General features: G+C 34.4%; 1 protein-coding gene across 1 annotated transcript in view; it reads left to right on the forward strand.

Annotated features, from left to right (window-relative positions):
- Positions 1-234: 234 nt before the first annotated feature.
- LOC149806251 (vitamin K-dependent gamma-carboxylase-like) overlaps positions 235-20,521 on the forward strand; it is a 152,899-nt gene continuing 132,612 nt past the window's right edge. Inside the window, exons 1-4 of the mRNA XM_089935497.1 lie at positions 235-448; positions 3,547-3,702; positions 7,090-7,255; positions 11,289-11,367. Of these exons, the coding sequence (XP_089791623.1) occupies positions 262-448; positions 3,547-3,702; positions 7,090-7,255; positions 11,289-11,367 (588 nt within the window). The 5' untranslated portion in view covers positions 235-261. The remainder of the gene's footprint in view (positions 449-3,546; positions 3,703-7,089; positions 7,256-11,288; positions 11,368-20,521) is intronic.

The following is a 20,521-nucleotide window of genomic DNA, read 5'->3' on the forward strand; positions in this document are numbered from 1 at the left end:
TGTTCCTTGGTGACTGATGATGTCATCAATACACACATTGTTCCTTGGTGAGTGATGATGTCATCAATACACACATTGGTCCTTGGTGAGTGATGATGTCATCAATATACACATTGGTCCTTAGTGAATGATGATGTCACTAATACACACACTGGTCATTAATGAATGATGACATCACTAATCCTCATGTTGTTCCTTAGTGAATGATGAAGATTTTGCATGTATTTCAGACTGTAATAGTTTCCAGCCAAATTTATAATCATGCAAGGAAGGACAACTCTAGCTGTACAGAGAAGCTTGTCAACAGATGCAAACGAGATTAAAAAGGAACGTTTCAGGGAAATATTTGGATTTTCCCTGTCTGATTTGTTTAGTTGGGAGGCAGTAATCCGTCTTTTGTTTCGACCTGAGGACCCTGCATCACTTGCATTACTTAGGGTTCTTTTTGGTAAGACCTGTTTATGATATTTAATTGTAATCTAGCTAGTTTTCCTAAACATCACCAAACTTGGTTTCTACTGAACATAATGCATAAAGACACATTGATCATTAAGGCATTACGGCAGCATGCTTTTATGAAGTGGCGTTTTTCAGCACCTCGGCACAATAGTAACTAATGGAAAACGATCAAAAAATGTACAGATGAATTTGCACAAAGACTCGTGGAAGATAAACCCTTGCAAATGTAAATGTGAAGTACAGATATAAAAAAACAATGTAAACTTTCTGTAAAATGTACATAATGCATTGCTTAAGAAGTTGACAAACATTAATGGTTGTTTTTATTGCCATACTAGTATAATTATAAATTTATTTTTGCACACACACACACAATGGAGAGAATTTGGAATAATAAATGAAGCTGTGCCTTATTTCTTGAAAATATGAGTAAGATATTGTGTTATTTAGTGATGACATGACTTGTTGAACCACTTAGAAAAATATCAGACTTAAAATCTTTCAACCGTTAATTGGCAATTAGCTAGTCTGCCACTAACATCTCTGGTATAGATAGAAAGGCTGATTAAAACATTGATTGGCAATTAGCAAGTCTACCACTAACAACTCTGGTATAGATAGAAAGGCTGATTAAAACATTGATTGGCAATTAGCTAGTCTACCACTGACAAATCTGGTATAGATAGAAAGGCTGATTAAAACAATGATTGGCAATTAGCTAGTCTACCACTAACAACTCTGGTATAGGTAGAAAGGCTGATTAAAACAATGATTGGCAATTAGCTAGTCTACCACTAACATCTCTGGTATAGATAGAAAGGCTGATTAAAACATTGATTGGCAATTAGCTAGTCTACCACTAACAACTCTGGTATAGATAGAAAGGCTGATTAAAACAATGATTGGCAATTAGCTAGTCTACCACTAACATCTCTGGTATAGATAGAAAGGCTGATTAAAACATTGATTGGCAATTAGCTAGTCTACCACTAACATCTCTGGTATAGATAGAAAGGCTGATTAAAACATTGATTGGCAATTAGCTAGTCTACCACTAACAACTCTGGTATAGATAGAAAGGCTGATTAAAACAATGATTGGCAATTAGCTAGTCTACCACTAACATCTCTGGTATAGATAGAAAGGCTGATTAAAACATTGATTGGCAATTAGCTAGTCTACCACTAACAACTCTGGTATAGATAGAAAGGCTGATTAAAACAATGATTGGCAATTAGCTAGTCTACCACTAACAACTCTGGTATAGATAGAAAGGCTGATTAAAACAATGATTGGCAATTAGCTAGTCTACCACTGACAAATCTGGTATAGGTAGAAAGGTTGATTAAAACATTGATTGGCAATTAGCTAGTCTACCACTAACATCTCTGGTATAGATAGAAAGGCTGATTAAAACAATGATTGGCAATTAGCTAGTCTACCACTAACATCTCTGGTATAGATAGAAAGGCTGATTAAAACATTGATTGGCAATTAGCTAGTCTACCACTAACAACTCTGGTATAGATAGAAAGGCTGATTAAAACAATGATTGGCAATTAGCTAGTCTACCACTAACATCTCTGGTATAGATAGAAAGGCTGATTAAAACATTGATTGGCAATTAGCTAGTCTACCACTAACAACTCTGGTATAGATAGAAAGGCTGATTAAAACAATGATTGGCAATTAGCTAGTCTACCACTAACAACTCTGGTATAGATAGAAAGGCTGATTAAAACAATGATTGGCAATTAGCTAGTCTACCACTGACAAATCTGGTATAGGTAGAAAGGTTGATTAAAACATTGATTGGCAATTAGCTAGTCTACCACTAACATCTCTGGTATAGATAGAAAGGCTGATTAAAACATTGATTGGCAATTAGCTAGTCTACCACTAACATCTCTGGTATAGATAGAAAGGCTGATTAAAACAATGATTGGCAATTAGCTAGTCTACCACTGACAAATCTGGTATAGGTAGAAAGGTTGATTAAAACATTGATTGGCAATTAGCTAGTCTACCACTAACAACTCTGGTATAGATAGAAAGGCTGATTAAAACATTGATTGGCAATTAGCTAGTCTACCACTAACAACTCTGGTATAGATAGAAAGGCTGATTAAAACAATGATTGGCAATTAGCTAGTCTACCACTAACATCTCTGGTATAGATAGAAAGGCTGATTAAAACATTGATTGGCAATTAGCTAGTCTACCATTAACATCTCTGGTATAGGTAGAAAGACTGATTAAAACAATGATTGGCAATTAGCTAGTCTACCACTAACAACTCTGGTATAGGTAGAAAGACTGATTAAAACAATGATTGGCAATTAGCTAGTCTACCACTAACAACTCTGGTATAGATAGAAAGGCTGATTAAAACAATGATTGGCAATTAGCTAGTCTACCACTAACAACTCTGGTATAGATAGAAAGGCTGATTAAAACATTGATTGGCAATTAGCAAGTCTACCACTAACAACTCTGGTATAGATAGAAAGGCTGATTAAAACAATGATTGGCAATTAGCTAGTCTACCACTAACATCTCTGGTATAGATAGAAAGGCTGATTAAAACAATGATTGGCAATTAGCTAGTCTACCACTAACATCTCTGGTATAGGTAGAAAGACTGATTAAAACAATGATTGGCAATTAGCTAGTCTACCACTAACAACTCTGGTATAGGTAGAAAGGCTGATTAAAACAATGATTGGCAATTAGCTAGTCTACCACTAACAACTCTGGTATAGATAGAAAGGTTGATTAAAACAATGATTGGCAATTAGCTAGTCTACCACTAACAACTCTGGTATAGGTAGAAAGGCTGATTAAAACATTGATTGGCAATTAGCTAGTCTACCACTAACAACTCTGGTATAGGTAGAAAGGCTGATTAAAACAATGATTGGCAATTAGCTAGTCTACCACTAACATCTCTGGTATAGATAGAAAAGGCTGATTAAAACAGACACGTACATGTGTTGTGTGTGTGTGTGTGCATGTGACTGTGTGTTAGTAGTTAGTTGATTCATTTAGGTAGGTAGGCAAGTTTATTGGTGTTGTTTTGTTTTGTAGGAATCCTTATGGTGATGGACACAATGCATGAGCGTGGCCTGCACCAAGTTTCTGAGATATGGGGAGATCCAGACCAGTGCCAGTTTCCTCTCTTTGACTTTCTGAAACCATTGCCTGTTGAATGGATGTGTATGGTCTACCTCAGCCTAATATTAAGTAAGACACCTACCAGCATGTATCTACTGTACTATACTATACACCCACTTTCCAACACCTACCAGCATGTATCTACTGTACTATACTATACACCCACTTTCCAACATCATTACCTCTCTCCAAAGAAATGCTCTATCCATTGACTTGTGCTTAAAGCTGCTCCCCTAATTACATGCATAAAAGTGGAATATGTATTGAAAAGTGGAAAACACATAATATTGTTGATATGTTTAACTTAAGGGGATTTAGCTGCCTTGTAAGCTTGTATATGCCCATCTTAAGTCAAGCTTGTTATGTTTTGAAATGGTCCACATCGCCTTTCATTAATAAGGGTTAATATCTATTCCATGACTTTGTTGAGTTTTGACTGAAACTTTATCTCAATATTTGCTAGACTTATGTTATGTGCCTTAGTGTGTTAACTGTCACAAAAGCCAGGGCTGCACATCACTTTTGCATCAATGAAAATTATTATGACTGGAAATGCATGATGACTACAATGTATGTTGTGTACTTCTGCCATGCTTCTGCATCAAATTCAAGGTCACAGCACAGTAAAATATAACTTACTAACTTACTGACCTATTTCCTTGTCTTCACTGTAATGTTTGTGTTACAGGAGATATTTTATAAATCTTTGCCCTATATACAATATTACTGATGTATAGTCCCTGTCCCCACCCCCACCCCATTGGAAAAGGGGTAATTTTCTAAATATTGAGGAAATTTAAATTACAATAAACAAGGTAGGGTTTGTTAATATATCTTGAAATTTTTGCACATTCATTTGATTTTCGGCACGATATTTTAAACATTGACCTGAATCCAACAGTTGTTCATCTTTCAAAAGACTGTGAACCCTTTCCATTGTTTGGGCTGTAACATACATCCTACAAGATACTGTGAACCCTTTCCATTGTTTGGGCTGTAACATACATCCTACAAAATAATGTGAATCCTTTCCATTGTTTGGGCTGTAATATACATCCTACAAAAGACTGAACCCTTTCCTTGTTTGGGCTGTAACATTTGTCCTAGAAAAGACTAAACCCTTTCCTTTTTTGGGCTGTAACATACAACCTACAAAAGACCATGAACCTTTTCCTTGTTTGGGCTGTGATATACATCCTGCAAAAGACTGAACCCTTTCTTTGTGACTGAACCCTATCCTTGTTTGGTCTATAACATACACATGCATTCAGACACCTCCAGCTCTGTCAAGATGGGTGTATAATCTACCACACATTATGTTGTTGTTTCTGAAAGTTGTGGCTTGGTTTATGCCCAACTCAGTCAAGATGGGTGTATAATCTACCACACATTATGTTGTTGTTTCTAAAAGTTGTGGCTTGGTTTATGCCCAACTCAGTCAAGATGGGTGTATAATCTACCACACATTATGTTGTTGTTTCTGAAAGTTGTGGCTTGGTTTATGCCCAACTCAGTCAAGATGGGTGTATCATGTATGACATTGTCAAGGATGTTGTTTTCATGGCTGATTTATGGTCACACTGACAGAACTTGAGACAAATAATATAAAAAATTTGAAGATCAGTTGCTGAACAAAACAAGTCAAGTAATTGATCATGATTTTCCTTGATTGATTTGAAATGATTTTAGAAATGCTTTTTATTCTTAGTATGTAGTTCTGTGCCTTGTGATAAATATTTATGAATGTATTTTGTATGAAAGGAGGCACATCACTTTGCCATGTCTCAAATCTGTTTTAGAACAATACACTTAAATCTATTAAACTTTGAATCAAGAAATTTCATACTCATTATTGTTTTCTTATGTCTTTGACCTATTCAGATTTTCAAACGATCACATGAATGTTTCAGTTTCTAATTATTTTAATCTTTGGACTTTTTTTCAAATGTTTCTTAACACAATTGAGCATGAAATCATTTAATATAGATAAATAACATTTTTAGACATTTTTTTTTTTTAGATAAAAGCCAGATTAGATTTTCAGGCAGTCACTAGAATTTTCCAAATTTTTTATTTTAAAAATTTTAACATTTTGGACCTTTGCTTTTTTCACAAAACATATTTAGCACAGATCAACAAAAAACACTTAAGACAGACAAATGAATTTTTTTGTTTCTTTGTATCCTTGTGTAAATGATCTGATTTTAGTTTGGTGCCATTATAGTATTTTCACATTAATCTACATTTTAGGAATTTTTTTAAAGCCTGTCATTTAGCACAAGTTTGTTATTGCTCCTAAACTATTTGGAGGATTGCCAAAATGCTTTACATTTCTTCTAAAGGAGAATAGTGCTCCATGGACATCAGTATTGCCACCATGGCAGCCATCTTGAAAATCTTGTTATCATAACACATCCTAAATGAATTGTCATATCAGCACCAGGTTTTCACTAGAAGATTTCTTATGATGTTTAGCTGGTCCTAAATTAAAATGGTACCAGTCTGACAGCAGATAGAGCCACCATGGCAGCCATCTAAAAAAGCTTGTTACACCTTTTGGAAAGAAAATCATGTCAGTTTGTGGTTTTCACTGGAAGATTTCTTATGGTGTTTTGTTGGTCTTAAATAAAATTTGTGTCAATATGATATGCAGTACAATAATTTTTGAAAGGCTGTTGCTTCTAAATGAAAAGTGATATCAGCATTGAGTTTTCACTACAAGACTTCTTATGTCGTTTAGCTGGCATCAGATGAAACTGGTGTTGATTTGACATCTGTTATGGCCACAGTGGCAGCCATTTGGAAAATCTTACCATATTGTTATTCCTCCTAAATGGAAGGTCATGTTTACACATGGCTTTGATCAGAAGACTAATTGTAAGATATATTCAGTCTTGAATGAAGATGGTGTTGATCTGGCCTCAAATATGATTATCACAATGAATATCTAGAAAATTATGTCAGTAATTCTCATGAATTCTCATGAATTCCAATGAAAAACGATGCTTCTAACACAACTAGGCATTATGTTATTGGAAGATCACCAAGAAGTTGATTTATTAGGATATATTCAGAAATAGCTTTCAAAATGTGTTTCCTACTCGAATTTCAGGCGAAAATGACAAAAACCTCCAGGTGTTAATGTGTTAAAGCACTTTTATTGCTAAAACATGCCAAAAGACATGGTTGACATCACCTTTGACCTTTAACAGACTTAATTTTTTGAAGTAGTGGATGTTCAGCAAATGTATTATGATCCGGTAAGTATTATCAAGAAACATTTTACTCGAAAAAATGATTTTGCTCATAATTGGTTTTCATGCATATTTTAAGTGCAATCGATTGAGAGATTGGAGTGAGACATGTTGTATAACAGTTGCATAGCTTATATTACTGGGACACCAAGGAGATAATTTCAGTTAACATTGATTGTTGTTGTAATTCTGTTTCCAACAGGTGCCTTGTGTATTTGTCTTGGTCTGATGTACCGGATGAACTGTCTGATATTTGTCATCTGCTACTGGTACCTGTTCCTACTGAACAAGACAGTCTGGAACAATCACTCATACCTGTATGGGCTGATGGGTATCCTTTTCCTCATCACTGATGCCAACAGATGCTGGTATGTCTGTTCACATGTCTGTTTGTATGTCTGCTAGAGTCATCCTTAGATCTTGATGGATCACTTAAATCATTGAAAGTTTACAACAGTGAAAGGTCCAGATTTACTCAGAGAAATGTCATTGCCACTGAATTTTGTTTTGGTGTGGCCATTTCCATTGAGGATTTTTTTTTCTCAGATGTATAAGGAAGAATTTTTTTATCCTTCATGCAAGTCACCTCTGGCAGCAATGGCATAATTCACTTGAAGTACAGTATATATTTTTCTATAACTATTATGATTTTTGCCTTACTCTTGCAATTATATATAGTGTGACATGTATAAGTGTCTGTCAACATTGTGGATATATACATCTATTTGTAATTGTATTGCTTACAAATGAATTTGTATAAGGACACACACACTCCATGGAATATTAAAAAAATGACTGTGTTCAATGAAGAATAACATAATTACCTCCACTGGAACACAATTTCTTTTTGGAGAAACATAGAACAAATTCTTCTACAACAGAAATTTGGAATCAAAGTAAGTGATGACCCAAAAGTGTACTCTAGTGAGGTCACCACAGTGAGGTTGAACACTGCACAAGACTAAAAACTAACAGCAAGGAAAACAATCACTGACAACGTGCTCAAAACGTTATAAAGTAGAAAGATTGTATAACAGATACAGGTATTTATAACATCAGAGTTAGTAGCATTCACTGCCAGTGAATTTAATTGCTGACTTTTCTTAAAAACATGCTCCTCGCATATTTATGGGACCCCCCACCACCACCACCATGTACCACTGTTGTAAACATGCTAAATCCTCACAATAACATAATAATCTTATTACCAGGTTTCTTACTTAATAGTACATGCTGGTTGAAGGAACTAAAACCTTTTCCTTATGGACATCAAAGGGTAGTTAGGTTCAGTCAGCAATGTTACCAAGTGTGCAATTTCAGATCATAGAAACTTGTCATGGCAACATGGGTTTCCTACAGGACATGTGTATTGATACTGGTTATATACAGTCTTTACCTGCGAAGGTTTTACTTGAGATAAGTTTTCACCTTTATTTATTTTACTCAGCCAGTCATATTATCTATTACTATTAAAGATTTTGTCAAATCTGTCAGATTATCTAAAGGATTTGTCCAACCAGTAAAATTATCTATTCCTGTTAAAGGTTAGTCCAACTAGTCAAATGTTCTATTTGACTGCTTCGGTGGCCTGGTGGTTAGAGCATCCGTCTCAGATGCGGGAGGTTGTGGGTCCAAATCCCATCCGAGTCATACCAAAGACTTATAAAAATGGTACTTAGCAGCTGCTGACCGCTCCGGTGGCCTAGTGGTTAGAGCGTCCGCCTCGGATGCGGGAGGTCATCGGTCCGATCCCCGGCCGAGTCATGCCAAAGACTTACAAAAATGGTGCTAACAGCTGCCTCACTTGGCACTCAGCATTAAGAGGTTAGTGTTAGGACTGGTCAGCCTGGTGTCAGTATAATGTGACTGGGTGGGACATCATGCTACATGTCTGCGACATGATGCCTCAGTGCTAGGCATCACTGTAAACTGCCCCACTGCAGACATCATAACGATATGACTGAAAAATTGTTAAAGCTACGTTAAAAATCCAATTCACACACACACTTAGCAGCTGCCTCTCTTGTCACTCAGATTTAAAAGAGATTACTGTTAGGACTGGTTAGCATAGTGTCAGGATAATGTGACTGGGTGGGACATCATGCTGCATGAAGACCCAGTGCTGGACATAACTATAAACTGTCAAGCTGCAGACATCATAGCAGTATGACAGAAAAATTGTTAAAGTTATGTTAAATTCCAAATCACACACAGAGATGTTCTGTCTCTGTTAAAGATTAGTCCAAGCAGTCAAATGTTCTATTCCTGTTAAAGGTTAGTCCAGCCAGTCAGATGTTCTGTTCTTGTTAAAGGTTTAGTCCACTCCAGTCAAATGTTCTATTCCTGTTAAAGGTTTAGTCCAACCAGTCAGATGTTCTATTCCTGGCAAAGGTTTAGTCCAACCTTATAAAAACTCTTGTTTTATTATAGAGCTGATCTGCTTAATCTTGGTGTTTTGCTGATTGTTGACTTCATTGCTGTCTTCATTGGTTCATTGCTCATTGCAGTTCAGTCCTTCATTAATTGTTTCATTGAGTTTTATCCAGCATGTTAGGCCATTTAATGGTGGATCCATTTAATTCCCTTTGTTTTGTACAACATGAGTGATTTGAAAATATTACCAATCTCATGCAAATTCGTAGAAAATTTGCACCATTCGCGCAATGGCACACGACAGCATCTCCGCTTAAGTACTTGACATTTCTAATGACTTTCTCACAATGTTTCTCTCCTGTTCTGCCAATACTTCCTGTTTGTCATGCAGCGAATAAGCTACATTGATTTCTGATTGGTGGTTATTGTTTATCAGTGAGCATAACAAGCAATCACAAATGAGAATTCATTGTAATATATTTCAACATGCAACACACTGGTAGCATAGCTTTTAGATCATCCAAAGGAGTCAAGATACAATTCAAAGTTGAAACTTTGCGTGAAAGTGGTTATCAAATGATGAGTAAAGTACTTCACTAAACATTAGGAACACGTTTGGAATGTATAGTATTTGCTGAACATACTTCTGGGTTAAGATAATTAGCATGAAATGGGGGGGGAAATTACGAAGTATGTCACTTTGTGTTAACTTGTATACAGCGAGTGGGTATTCTCAAGTAATCTTTTTCATTTTTACTAATAAACATGAATGACTGTGACTGCAAATGCTGTTTCAGATGGATTATAATTTTACAGAATAACAAGGCAATTAATAATAATTATTCATGACTGCTGAAGACTAAAATAACATGCATACGGTAAATATAGTTTGGTATTGATTCTCCATCTCTTGTATCGATATGTGTATTGCTTCAGCAAAAGTATCAATGCATTGATATATCGATGAATCATTTCACCCCTAGTATTATAATTATTGCCTTAAAATAAGTAATAAAAAAGAGTGAGAAGCAACATGCTTTGTAAACTTCAAATAATTTATTTCCCTAGAATACATTTATTCTAAAGTGAAAATACATTTTAATTTTTTTTTTAAGCATATGGTATTGCTAATTTAATCCCAAATAATCCTAGAATTACTGACACAAATCCTAATGACTAATGTTCTGAAGAAACTTTAGGGTAAATCCGAATTAAACCAAATGTGGAAGTGTTGATGTGCCTGTAGTGGCCCATGTAGTGGTGATGTGCCAACATTCTTTTGTTGGATTACAGTAATACAATCCAAGAATTAAATCCTTATTTAAAATTTGAGTATAGATTCCAGTCTCTGTGTCCAAAAATATTAGTTTTAGAATGGCACTTTGTATTTTTAGTGAATGAATAATTTTAATAAATAAAATTCCATCCCTAATGAACTACTGAACACAACAGTAATACAACCAATTCTGTTCAGATGTTAAAGTACAAATGAATAATTTCTAGAAAAACAAGAATATATAGACCTCTACCTGACCTCAAGTCACAATTAGCATTTTTTTAAATGTATATTACCTAATGGAATGCCAGTAGCTTCTTGTGGGTCGGTGGTTCTTCCCTGGGTTTTCCAGGGTTCTTCCTCCACCAGTTATACTGGCCGCCATGTATAGCCTATCTTGTGCTGAAAAATGGCGTTAAACCCTAGAACAACAACAACAACAACAACCTAATGGAAAATAACCTTCTAAATGTTGGTTATAATTAGAATATAATATGTGGTAAACACAAGGTCTTTGACTCAGACCAAGATACTAATCCTAGTAGTTGAACCATACTTATAGGAAACTATTTGCTATGTATTAGTTGTTTACAGAATTAAAAAAATGATTTGGGTCAGGTAGGAAATGAACTTTATTTTGGACACTAACAAACTATGCAAATTGAATATACATAACAGGTGATAAAAAGCCAATGATATATTTATTGTTTTTTATCACAGCCAGACACTGATGGTGTGTTTTCTCCTTATAGGTCAGTAGATGGACTGCTGTTCCCAAGGAAGAGACATTCACATGTACCACTGTGGAACTATATGCTATTCAGGTTTCAGGTGAGACATTTGTCAGCTTTTTAGGTATATATGTATGGAGAAGGTTTAATGGAACATAAACCAAATCCTGACTATGCAGGGATGAGTAAGTTTTGGCATTCCAAATAAGTCATCCAAAACAAAGCAGAAATGAGGTTTAAATACTTAAATGCAAAGTTTGTTATGGTCAAACGTCAGCAAGCAAATCCAAGTACGTCTGTTACTTGCATACAACAGTGTCCGAAAGCATACACCACACTATTAGCAAGTTAATGAAGGTTCCTAAAAAAAAAAAAAAAATAAGTGGATGTCATCGCTACTAAGAAAATGCGGGTGGGGTGGTAACAGGACTGTTTAATGTCTGATTTCTCATTTTATTATCATGTTAGGAATAATTGTCAATACAGAGCTTTCTCAAATCAAGTGTTTCATTTTTTATGCCTTTATTTTCAAGATGGCCCATCTCAGAAGGATCAATAACAACAATACTCCAAGATGTTGCAACAACCAACATGTGTACATGAAAATGATATTATTATGTCACTGCTTTTTGTTGTTGATTTACAACAAAATAAGATTTTTTTTCAAAAGCTAAGGACATTTATTTCACGACTCAACCATCAGTGTGAAAACTTGAATTTTTTTCTTTGTTCTAGTATTGATGCCATGATTTGATTGCAAGTAAAAATGAAACTTTTGGGGTGTCAGATCAGGAATTTTAAGTTCATTGCAAACGCAGGAACTCTTTTATCCCCAGTGAACCATATCTGTGATGCAAAGCTTTTTATTTACCAAGTACTCTGTTTGGTTGTCATGCTATCTTTGATTACATTTGTAAATAAGTAGACTAATTGAAGGTAGTTTAATTATATTACTCACATAATAATATTTATAATGGAGTTCAATTGATTAGTTAAAATGACTTGACCTGACACATAGCCATGATCACTATCTTTTACCCAGGTAGGATTTGCAAGCCTTTAAATTTTTCTTTTATTCCACCCTCTTTACTTTATTTGATTCACAGAGGTAATTAAAGGGAAAGTACAAAGTAGGTCTGCTTTTAATCAAGTCTAGCAATAAAATAAATGCCTATGCAAGTCAGAGATCAAAACACGGTCAGTACTGAATTAGGTTCTCACAGAAACACAGACATAGCAGTGACTAGATTGACATTTTTCATGGTTAAATACAAGAGGGCATATCACATTTATGATAATTACACTAAAACTGAATTAAAACATAGAATTAAAACATGAATTTCACTTGAAAAAAATTATTTCATTGGTATTTATTTATTAAAGTATTGCCACCTGTAGGCATTAGAGACATTTTCAATTATTAAAATTTCAACAAATTTTGTTATTTACAGTGTACAGAGAATATTGTTTGAAAAGAAAACTCAACAACTTATAAGACTTCTAATTACAAGGGGAGAATTTAGTGACATTCATTCAAATTTCGGGGTACTAACCATTTTTTGACAATAAAAATGAATGATATATCAGGGTTTCATTTTCCGGTATTGTTCTTGATTTTATTGATGTTCAACAAATAAGGGTTGATCTTTGGGGTATTTTCTAACAATGAAATTGTGATCCATGCCTGACCACACATTATAAGTGGGTTTGTGAATTATCAAGGGAGTTGTGTACAGTCTTTTATGGTCATCGTCAAGTAATAATTGCAAAATTCCAAAACCACAAATTATTTAAGAAACGTTTTGCATATTCAGGTCTTTTGATTATGAATCATTTACCTAAAGCTGTGAAAGAATCACCCTCATGGTCAAGTTAGAAGAAATTGTCTACATCTGCATGATTTATAAATACATTAAATAAAGAATCACTCTCATTAAATGCTTATTGTCAAATAAGAAGAAATTGTCTATATCTGTATGATTTATAAATACATTTTCTTTCCTCTAGTTTTCTCCCTTTTCAGTTCTCTTCACATTATCAAGTAATGTGATGTGAGATTGTTTTTATCACATGAGGAATTTTCATTTCATACAAATTCTAAATGCTATAGTGCATTTAGATGCCTTGAACATTTTCCCCATTTTTTAATATCTGTCATGGCATCATTTCTAATGTCACAGTTGAATGATGTACTGTGGACAAATAAATGAAAGGAATTAAAGTTGGCATGGCATCATTTCTAATGTCACAGTTGAATGATGTACTGTGGACAAATAAATGAAAGGAATTAAAGTTGGCATGGCATCATTTCTAATGTCACAGTTGAATGATGTACTGTGGACAAATAAATGAAAGGAATTAAAGTTGGCATGGCATCATTTCTAATGTCACAGTTGAATGATGTACTGTGGACAAATAAATGAAAGGAATTAAAGTTGGCATGGCTTCATTTCTAATGTCACAGTTGAATGATGTACTGTGGACAAATAAATGAAAGGAATTAAAGTTGGCATGGCATCATTTCTAATGTCACAGTTGAATGATGTACTGTGGACAAATAAATGAAAGGAATTAAAGTTTTCATGGCATCATTTCTAATGTCACAGTTGAATGATGTACTGTGGACAAATAAATGAAAGGAATTAAAGTTGGCATGGCTTCATTTCTGATGTCACAGTTGAATGATGTACTGTGGACAAATAAATGAAAGGAATTAAAGTTGGCATGGCATCATTTCTAATGTCACAGTTGAATGGTGTACTGTGGACAAATAAATGAAAGGAATTAAAGTTGGCATGGCATCATTTCTAATGTCACAGTTGAATGGTGTACTGTGGACAAATAAATGAAAGGAATTAAAGTTGGCATGGCATCATTTCTAATGTCACAGTTGAATGATGTACTGTGGACAAATAAATGAAAGGAATTAAAGTTGGCATGGCATCATTTCTAATGTCACAGTTGAATGATGTACTGTGGACAAATAAATGAAAGGAATTAAAGTTGGCATGGCATCATTTCTAATGTCACAGTTGAATGATGTACTGTGGACAAATAAATGAAAGGAATTAAAGTTGGCATGGCATCATTTCTAATGTCACAGTTGAATGATGTACTGTGGACAAATAAATGAAAGGAATTAAAGTTGGCATGGCATCATTTCTAATGTCACAGTTGAATGATGTACTGTGGACAAATAAATGAAAGAAATTAAAGTTTTCATGGCATCATTTCTAATGTCACAGTTGAATGATGTACTGTGGACAAATAAATGAAAGGAATTAAAGTTGGCATGGCTTCATTTCTGATGTCACAGTTGAATGATGTACTGTGGACAAATAAATGAAAGGAATTAAAGTTGGCATGGCATCATTTCTAATGTCACAGTTGAATGATGTACTGTGGACAAATAAATGAAAGGAATTAAAGTTGGCATGGCATCATTTCTAATGTCACAGTTGAATGATGTACTGTGGACAAATAAATGAAAGGAATTAAAGTTGGCATGGCATCATTTCTAATGTCACAGTTGAATGATGTACTGTGGACAAATAAATGAAAGGAATTAAAGTTGGCATGGCTTCATTTCTAATGTCACAGTTGAATGATGTACTGTGGACAAATAAATGAAAGGAATTAAAGTTGGCATGGCATCATTTCTAATGTCACAGTTGAATGATGTACTGTGGACAAATAAATGAAAGGAATTAAAGTTGGCATGGCATCATTTCTAATGTCACAGTTGAATGATGTACTGTGGACAAATAAATGAAAGGAATTAAAGTTGGCATGGCTTCATTTCTAATGTCACAGTTGAATGATGTACTGTGGACAAATAAATGAAAGGAATTAAAGTTGGCATGGCATCATTTCTAATGTCACAGTTGAATGATGTACTGTGGACAAATAAATGAAAGGAATTAAAGTTGGCATGGCTTCATTTCTAATGTCACAGTTGAATGATGTACTGTGGACAAATAAATGAAAGGAATTAAAGTTTTCATGGCATCATTTCTAATGTCACAGTTGAATGATGTACTGTGGACAAATAAATGAAAGGAATTAAAGTTTTCATGGCATCATTTCTAATGTCACAGTTGAATGATGTACTGTGGACAAATAAATGAAAGGAATTAAAGTTGGCATGGCATCATTTCTAATGTCACAGTTGAATGATGTACTGTGGACAAATAAATGAAAGGAATTAAAGTTTTCATGGCATCATTTCTAATGTCACAGTTGAATGATGTACTGTGGACAAATAAATGAAAGGAATTAAAGTTTTCATGGCATCATTTCTAATGTCACAGTTGAATGATGTACTGTGGACAAATAAATGAAAGGAATTAAAGTTGGCATGGCATCATTTCTAATGTCACAGTTGAATGGTGTACTGTGGACAAATAAATGAAAGGAATTAAAGTTGGCATGGCATCATTTCTAATGTCACAGTTGAATGATGTACTGTGGACAAATAAATGAAAGGAATTAAAGTTGGCATGGCATCATTTCTAATGTCACAGTTGAATGATGTACTGTGGACAAATAAATGAAAGGAATTAAAGTTGGCATGGCTTCATTTCTAATGTCACAGTTGAATGGTGTACTGTGGACAAATAAATGAAAGGAATTAAAGTTGGCATGGCATCATTTCTAATGTCACAGTTGAATGATGTACTGTGGACAAATAAATGAAAGGAATTAAAGTTGGCATGGCATCATTTCTAATGTCACAGTTGAATGATGTACTGTGGACAAATAAATGAAAGGAATTAAAGTTGGCATGGCTTCATTTCTAATGTCACAGTTGAATGATGTACTGTGGACAAATAAATGAAAGGAATTAAAGTTGGCATGGCTTCATTTCTAATGTCACAGTTGAATGATGTACTGTGGACAAATAAATGAAAGGAATTAAAGTTGGCATGGCATCATTTCTAATGTCACAGTTGAATGATGTACTGTGGACAAATAAATGAAAGGAATTAAAGTTGGCATGGCTTCATTTCTAATGTCACAGTTGAATGATGTACTGTGGACAAATAAATGAAAGGAATTAAAGTTGGCATGGCATCATTTCTAATGTCACAGTTGAATGATGTACTGTGGACAAATAAATGAAAGGAATTAAAGTTGGCATGGCATCATTTCTAATGTCACAGTTGAATGATGTACTGTGGACAAATAAATAAAAGGAATTAAAGTTGGCATGGCATCATTTCTAATGTCACAGTTGAATGGTGTACTGTGGACAAATAAATGAAAGGAATTAAAGTTGGCATGGCATCATTTCTAATGTCACAGTTGAATGATGTACTGTGGACAAATAAATGAAAGGAATTAAAGTTGGCATGGCATCATTTCTAATGTCACAGTTGAATGATGTACTGTGGACAAATAAATGAAAGGAATTAAAGTTGGCATGGCTTCATTTCTAATGTCACAGTTGAATGATGTACTGTGGACAAATAAATGAAAGGAATTAAAGTTGGCATGGCTTCATTTCTAATGTCACAGTTGAATGATGTACTGTGGACAAATAAATGAAAGGAATTAAAGTTGGCATGGCATCATTTCTAATGTCACAGTTGAATGATGTACTGTGGACAAATAAATGAAAGGAATTAAAGTTGGCATGGCATCATTTCTAATGTCACAGTTGAATGATGTACTGTGGACAAATAAATGAAAGGAATTAAAGTTGGCATGGCATCATTTCTAATGTCACAGTTGAATGGTGTACTGTGGACAAATAAATGAAAGGAATTAAAGTTGGCATGGCATCATTTCTAATGTCACAGTTGAATGGTGTACTGTGGACAAATAAATGAAAGGAATTAAAGTTGGCATGGCATCATTTCTAATGTCACAGTTGAATGGTGTACTGTGGACAAATAAATGAAAGGAATTAAAGTTGGCATGGCATCATTTCTAATGTCACAGTTGAATGATGTACTGTGGACAAATAAATGAAAGGAATTAAAGTTGGCATGGCATCATTTCTAATGTCACAGTTGAATGATGTACTATGGACAAATAAATGAAAGGAATTAAAGTTGGCATGGCATCATTTCTAATGTCACAGTTGAATGATGTACTGTGGACAAATAAATGAAAGGAATTAAAGTTGGCATGGCATCATTTCTAATGTCACAGTTGAATGATGTACTGTGGACAAATAAATGAAAGGAATTAAAGTTGGCATAGCATCATTTCTAATGTCACAGTTGAATGATGTACTGTGGACAAATAAATGAAAGGAATTAAAGTTGGCATGGCATCATTTCTAATGTCACAGTTGAATGGTGTAATGTGGACAAATAAATGAAAGGAATTAAAGTTGGCATGGCATCATTTCTAATGTCACAGTTGAATGATGTACTGTGGACAAATAAATGAAAGGAATTAAAGTTGGCATGGCATCATTTCTAATGTCACAGTTGAATGGTGTACTGTGGACAAATAAATGAAAGGAATTAAAGTTGGCATGGCATCCTTTCTAATGTCACAGTTGAATGGTGTACTGTGGACAAATAAATGAAAGAAATTAAAGTTGGCATGGCATCATTTCTAATGTCACAGTTGAATGATGTACTGTGGACAAATAAATGAAAGGAATTAAAGTTGGCATGGCATCATTTCTAATGTCACAGTTGAATGGTGTACTGTGGACAAATAAATGAAAGGAATTAAAGTTGGCATGGCATCATTTCTAATGTCACAGTTGAATGGTGTACTGTGGACAAATAAATGAAAGAAATTAAAGTTGGCATGGCTTCATTTCTAATGTCACAGTTGAATGGTGTACTGTGGACAAATAAATGAAAGGAATTAAAGTTGGCATGGCATCATTTCTAATGTCACAGTTGAATGATGTACTGTGGACAAATAAATGAAAGGAATTAAAGTTGGCATGGCATCATTTCTAATGTCACAGTTGAATGATGTACTGTGGACAAATAAATGAAAGGAATTAAAGTTGGCATGGCATCATTTCTAATGTCACAGTTGAATGATGTACTGTGGACAAATAAATGAAAGGAATTAAAGTTGGCATGGCTTCATTTCTAATGTCACAGTTGAATGGTGTACAGTGGACAAATAAATGAAAGGAATTAAAGTTGGCATGGCATCATTTCTAATGTCACAGTTGAATGGTGTACTGTGGACAAATAAATGAAAGGAATTAAAGTTGGCATGGCTTCATTTCTAATGTCACAGTTGAATGATGTACTGTGGACAAATAAATGAAAGGAATTAAAGTTGGCATGGCATCATTTCTAATGTCACAGTTGAATGATGTACTGTGGACAAATAAATAAAAGGAATTAAAGTTGGCATGGCATCATTTCTAATGTCACAGTTGAATGGTGTACTGTGGACAAATAAATGAAAGGAATTAAAGTTGGCATGGCATCATTTCTAATGTCACAGTTGAATGGTGTACTGTGGACAAATAAATGAAAGGAATTAAAGTTGGCATGGCTTCATTTCTAATGTCACAGTTGAATGATGTACTGTGGACAAATAAATGAAAGGAATTAAAGTTGGCATGGCATCATTTCTAATGTCACAGTTGAATGATGTACTGTGGACAAATAAATGAAAGAAATTAAAGTTGGCATGGCTTAATTTCTAATGTCACAGTTGAATGATGTACTGTGGACAAATAAATGAAAGGAATTAAAGTTGGCATGGCATCATTTCTAATGTCACAGTTGAATGATGTACTGTGGACAAATAAATGAAAGGAATTAAAGTTGGCATGGCTTCATTTCTAATGTCACAGTTGAATGATGTACTGTGGACAAATAAATGAAAGGAATTAAAGTTGGCATGGCATCATTTCTAATGTCACAGTTGAATGATGTACTGTGGACAAATAAATGAAAGGAATTAAAGTTGGCATGGCTTCATTTCTAATGTCACAGTTGAATGATGTACTGTGGACAAATAAATGAAAGGAATTAAAGTTGGCATGGCATCATTTCTAATGTCACAGTTGAATGATGTACTGTGGACAAATAAATGAAAGGAATTAAAGTTGGCATGGCATCATTTCTAATGTCACAGTTGAATGATGTACTGTGGACAAATAAATGAAAGGAATTAAAGTTGGCATGGCTTCATTTCTAATGTCACAGTTGAATGATGTACTGTGGACAAATAAATGAAAGGAATTAAAGTTGGCATGGCATCATTTCTAATGTCACAGTTGAATGATGTACTGTGGACAAATAAATTAAAGGAATTAAAGTTGGCATGGCATCATTTCTAATGTCACAGTTGAATGGTGTACTGTGGACAAATAAATGAAAGGAATTAAAGTTGGCATGGCTTCATTTCTAATGTCACAGTTGAATGATGTACTGTGGACAAATAAATGAAAGGAATTAAAGTTGGCATGGCATCATTTCTAATGTCACAGTTGAATGATGTACTGTGGACAAATAAATGAAAGGAATTAAAGTTGGCATGGCATCATTTCTAAAAATAGAGTACACAACTCCAGACTATGATAACCTCAGACAATTGATTGAAGAGTTCAAGAATTGCATCAGTAGTGACTTTAAGACCTACCTTGATGAGAAAAAGGTTGAAACTTTAGAGAATATTGATTGAAGAGTTCAAGAATTGCATAAGTAGTGACTTTAAGACCTACCTTGATGAGAAAAAGGTTGAAACTTATGAGAATATTGATTGAAGAGTTCAAGAATTGCATCAGTTGTGACTTTAAGACCTACCTTGATGAGAAAAAGGTTGAAACTTTAGAGAATATTGATTGAAGAGTTCAAGAATTGCATCAGTAGTGACTTTAGGACCTACCTTGATGAGAAAAAGGTTGAAACGTTAGAGAATATTGATTGAAGAGTTCAAGAATTGCATCAGTAGTGACTTTAAGACCTACCTTGATGAGAAAAAGGTTGAAACTTATGAGAATATTGATTGAAGAGTTCAAGAATTGCATCAGTAGTGACTTTAAGACCTACCTTGATGAGAAAAAGGTTGAAACGTTAGAGAATATTGATTGAAGAGTTCAAGAATTGCATCAGTAGTGACTTTAAGACCTACCTTGATGAGAAAAAGGTTGAAACTTATGAGAATATTGATTGAAGAGTTCAAGAATTGCATCAGTAGTGACTTTAAGACCTACCTTGATGAGAAAAAGGCTGAAACTTTAGAGAATATTGATTGAAGAGTTCAAGAATTGCATCAGTAGTGACTTTAAGACCTACCTTGATGAGAAAAAGGTT

Source organism: Sinohyriopsis cumingii, chromosome 2, assembly GCF_028554795.1.
Source record: "Sinohyriopsis cumingii isolate HCF-2022 chromosome 2, ASM2855479v2, whole genome shotgun sequence".
In the NCBI taxonomy this organism is placed as follows: Eukaryota; Metazoa; Mollusca; class Bivalvia; order Unionida; family Unionidae; genus Sinohyriopsis; species Sinohyriopsis cumingii.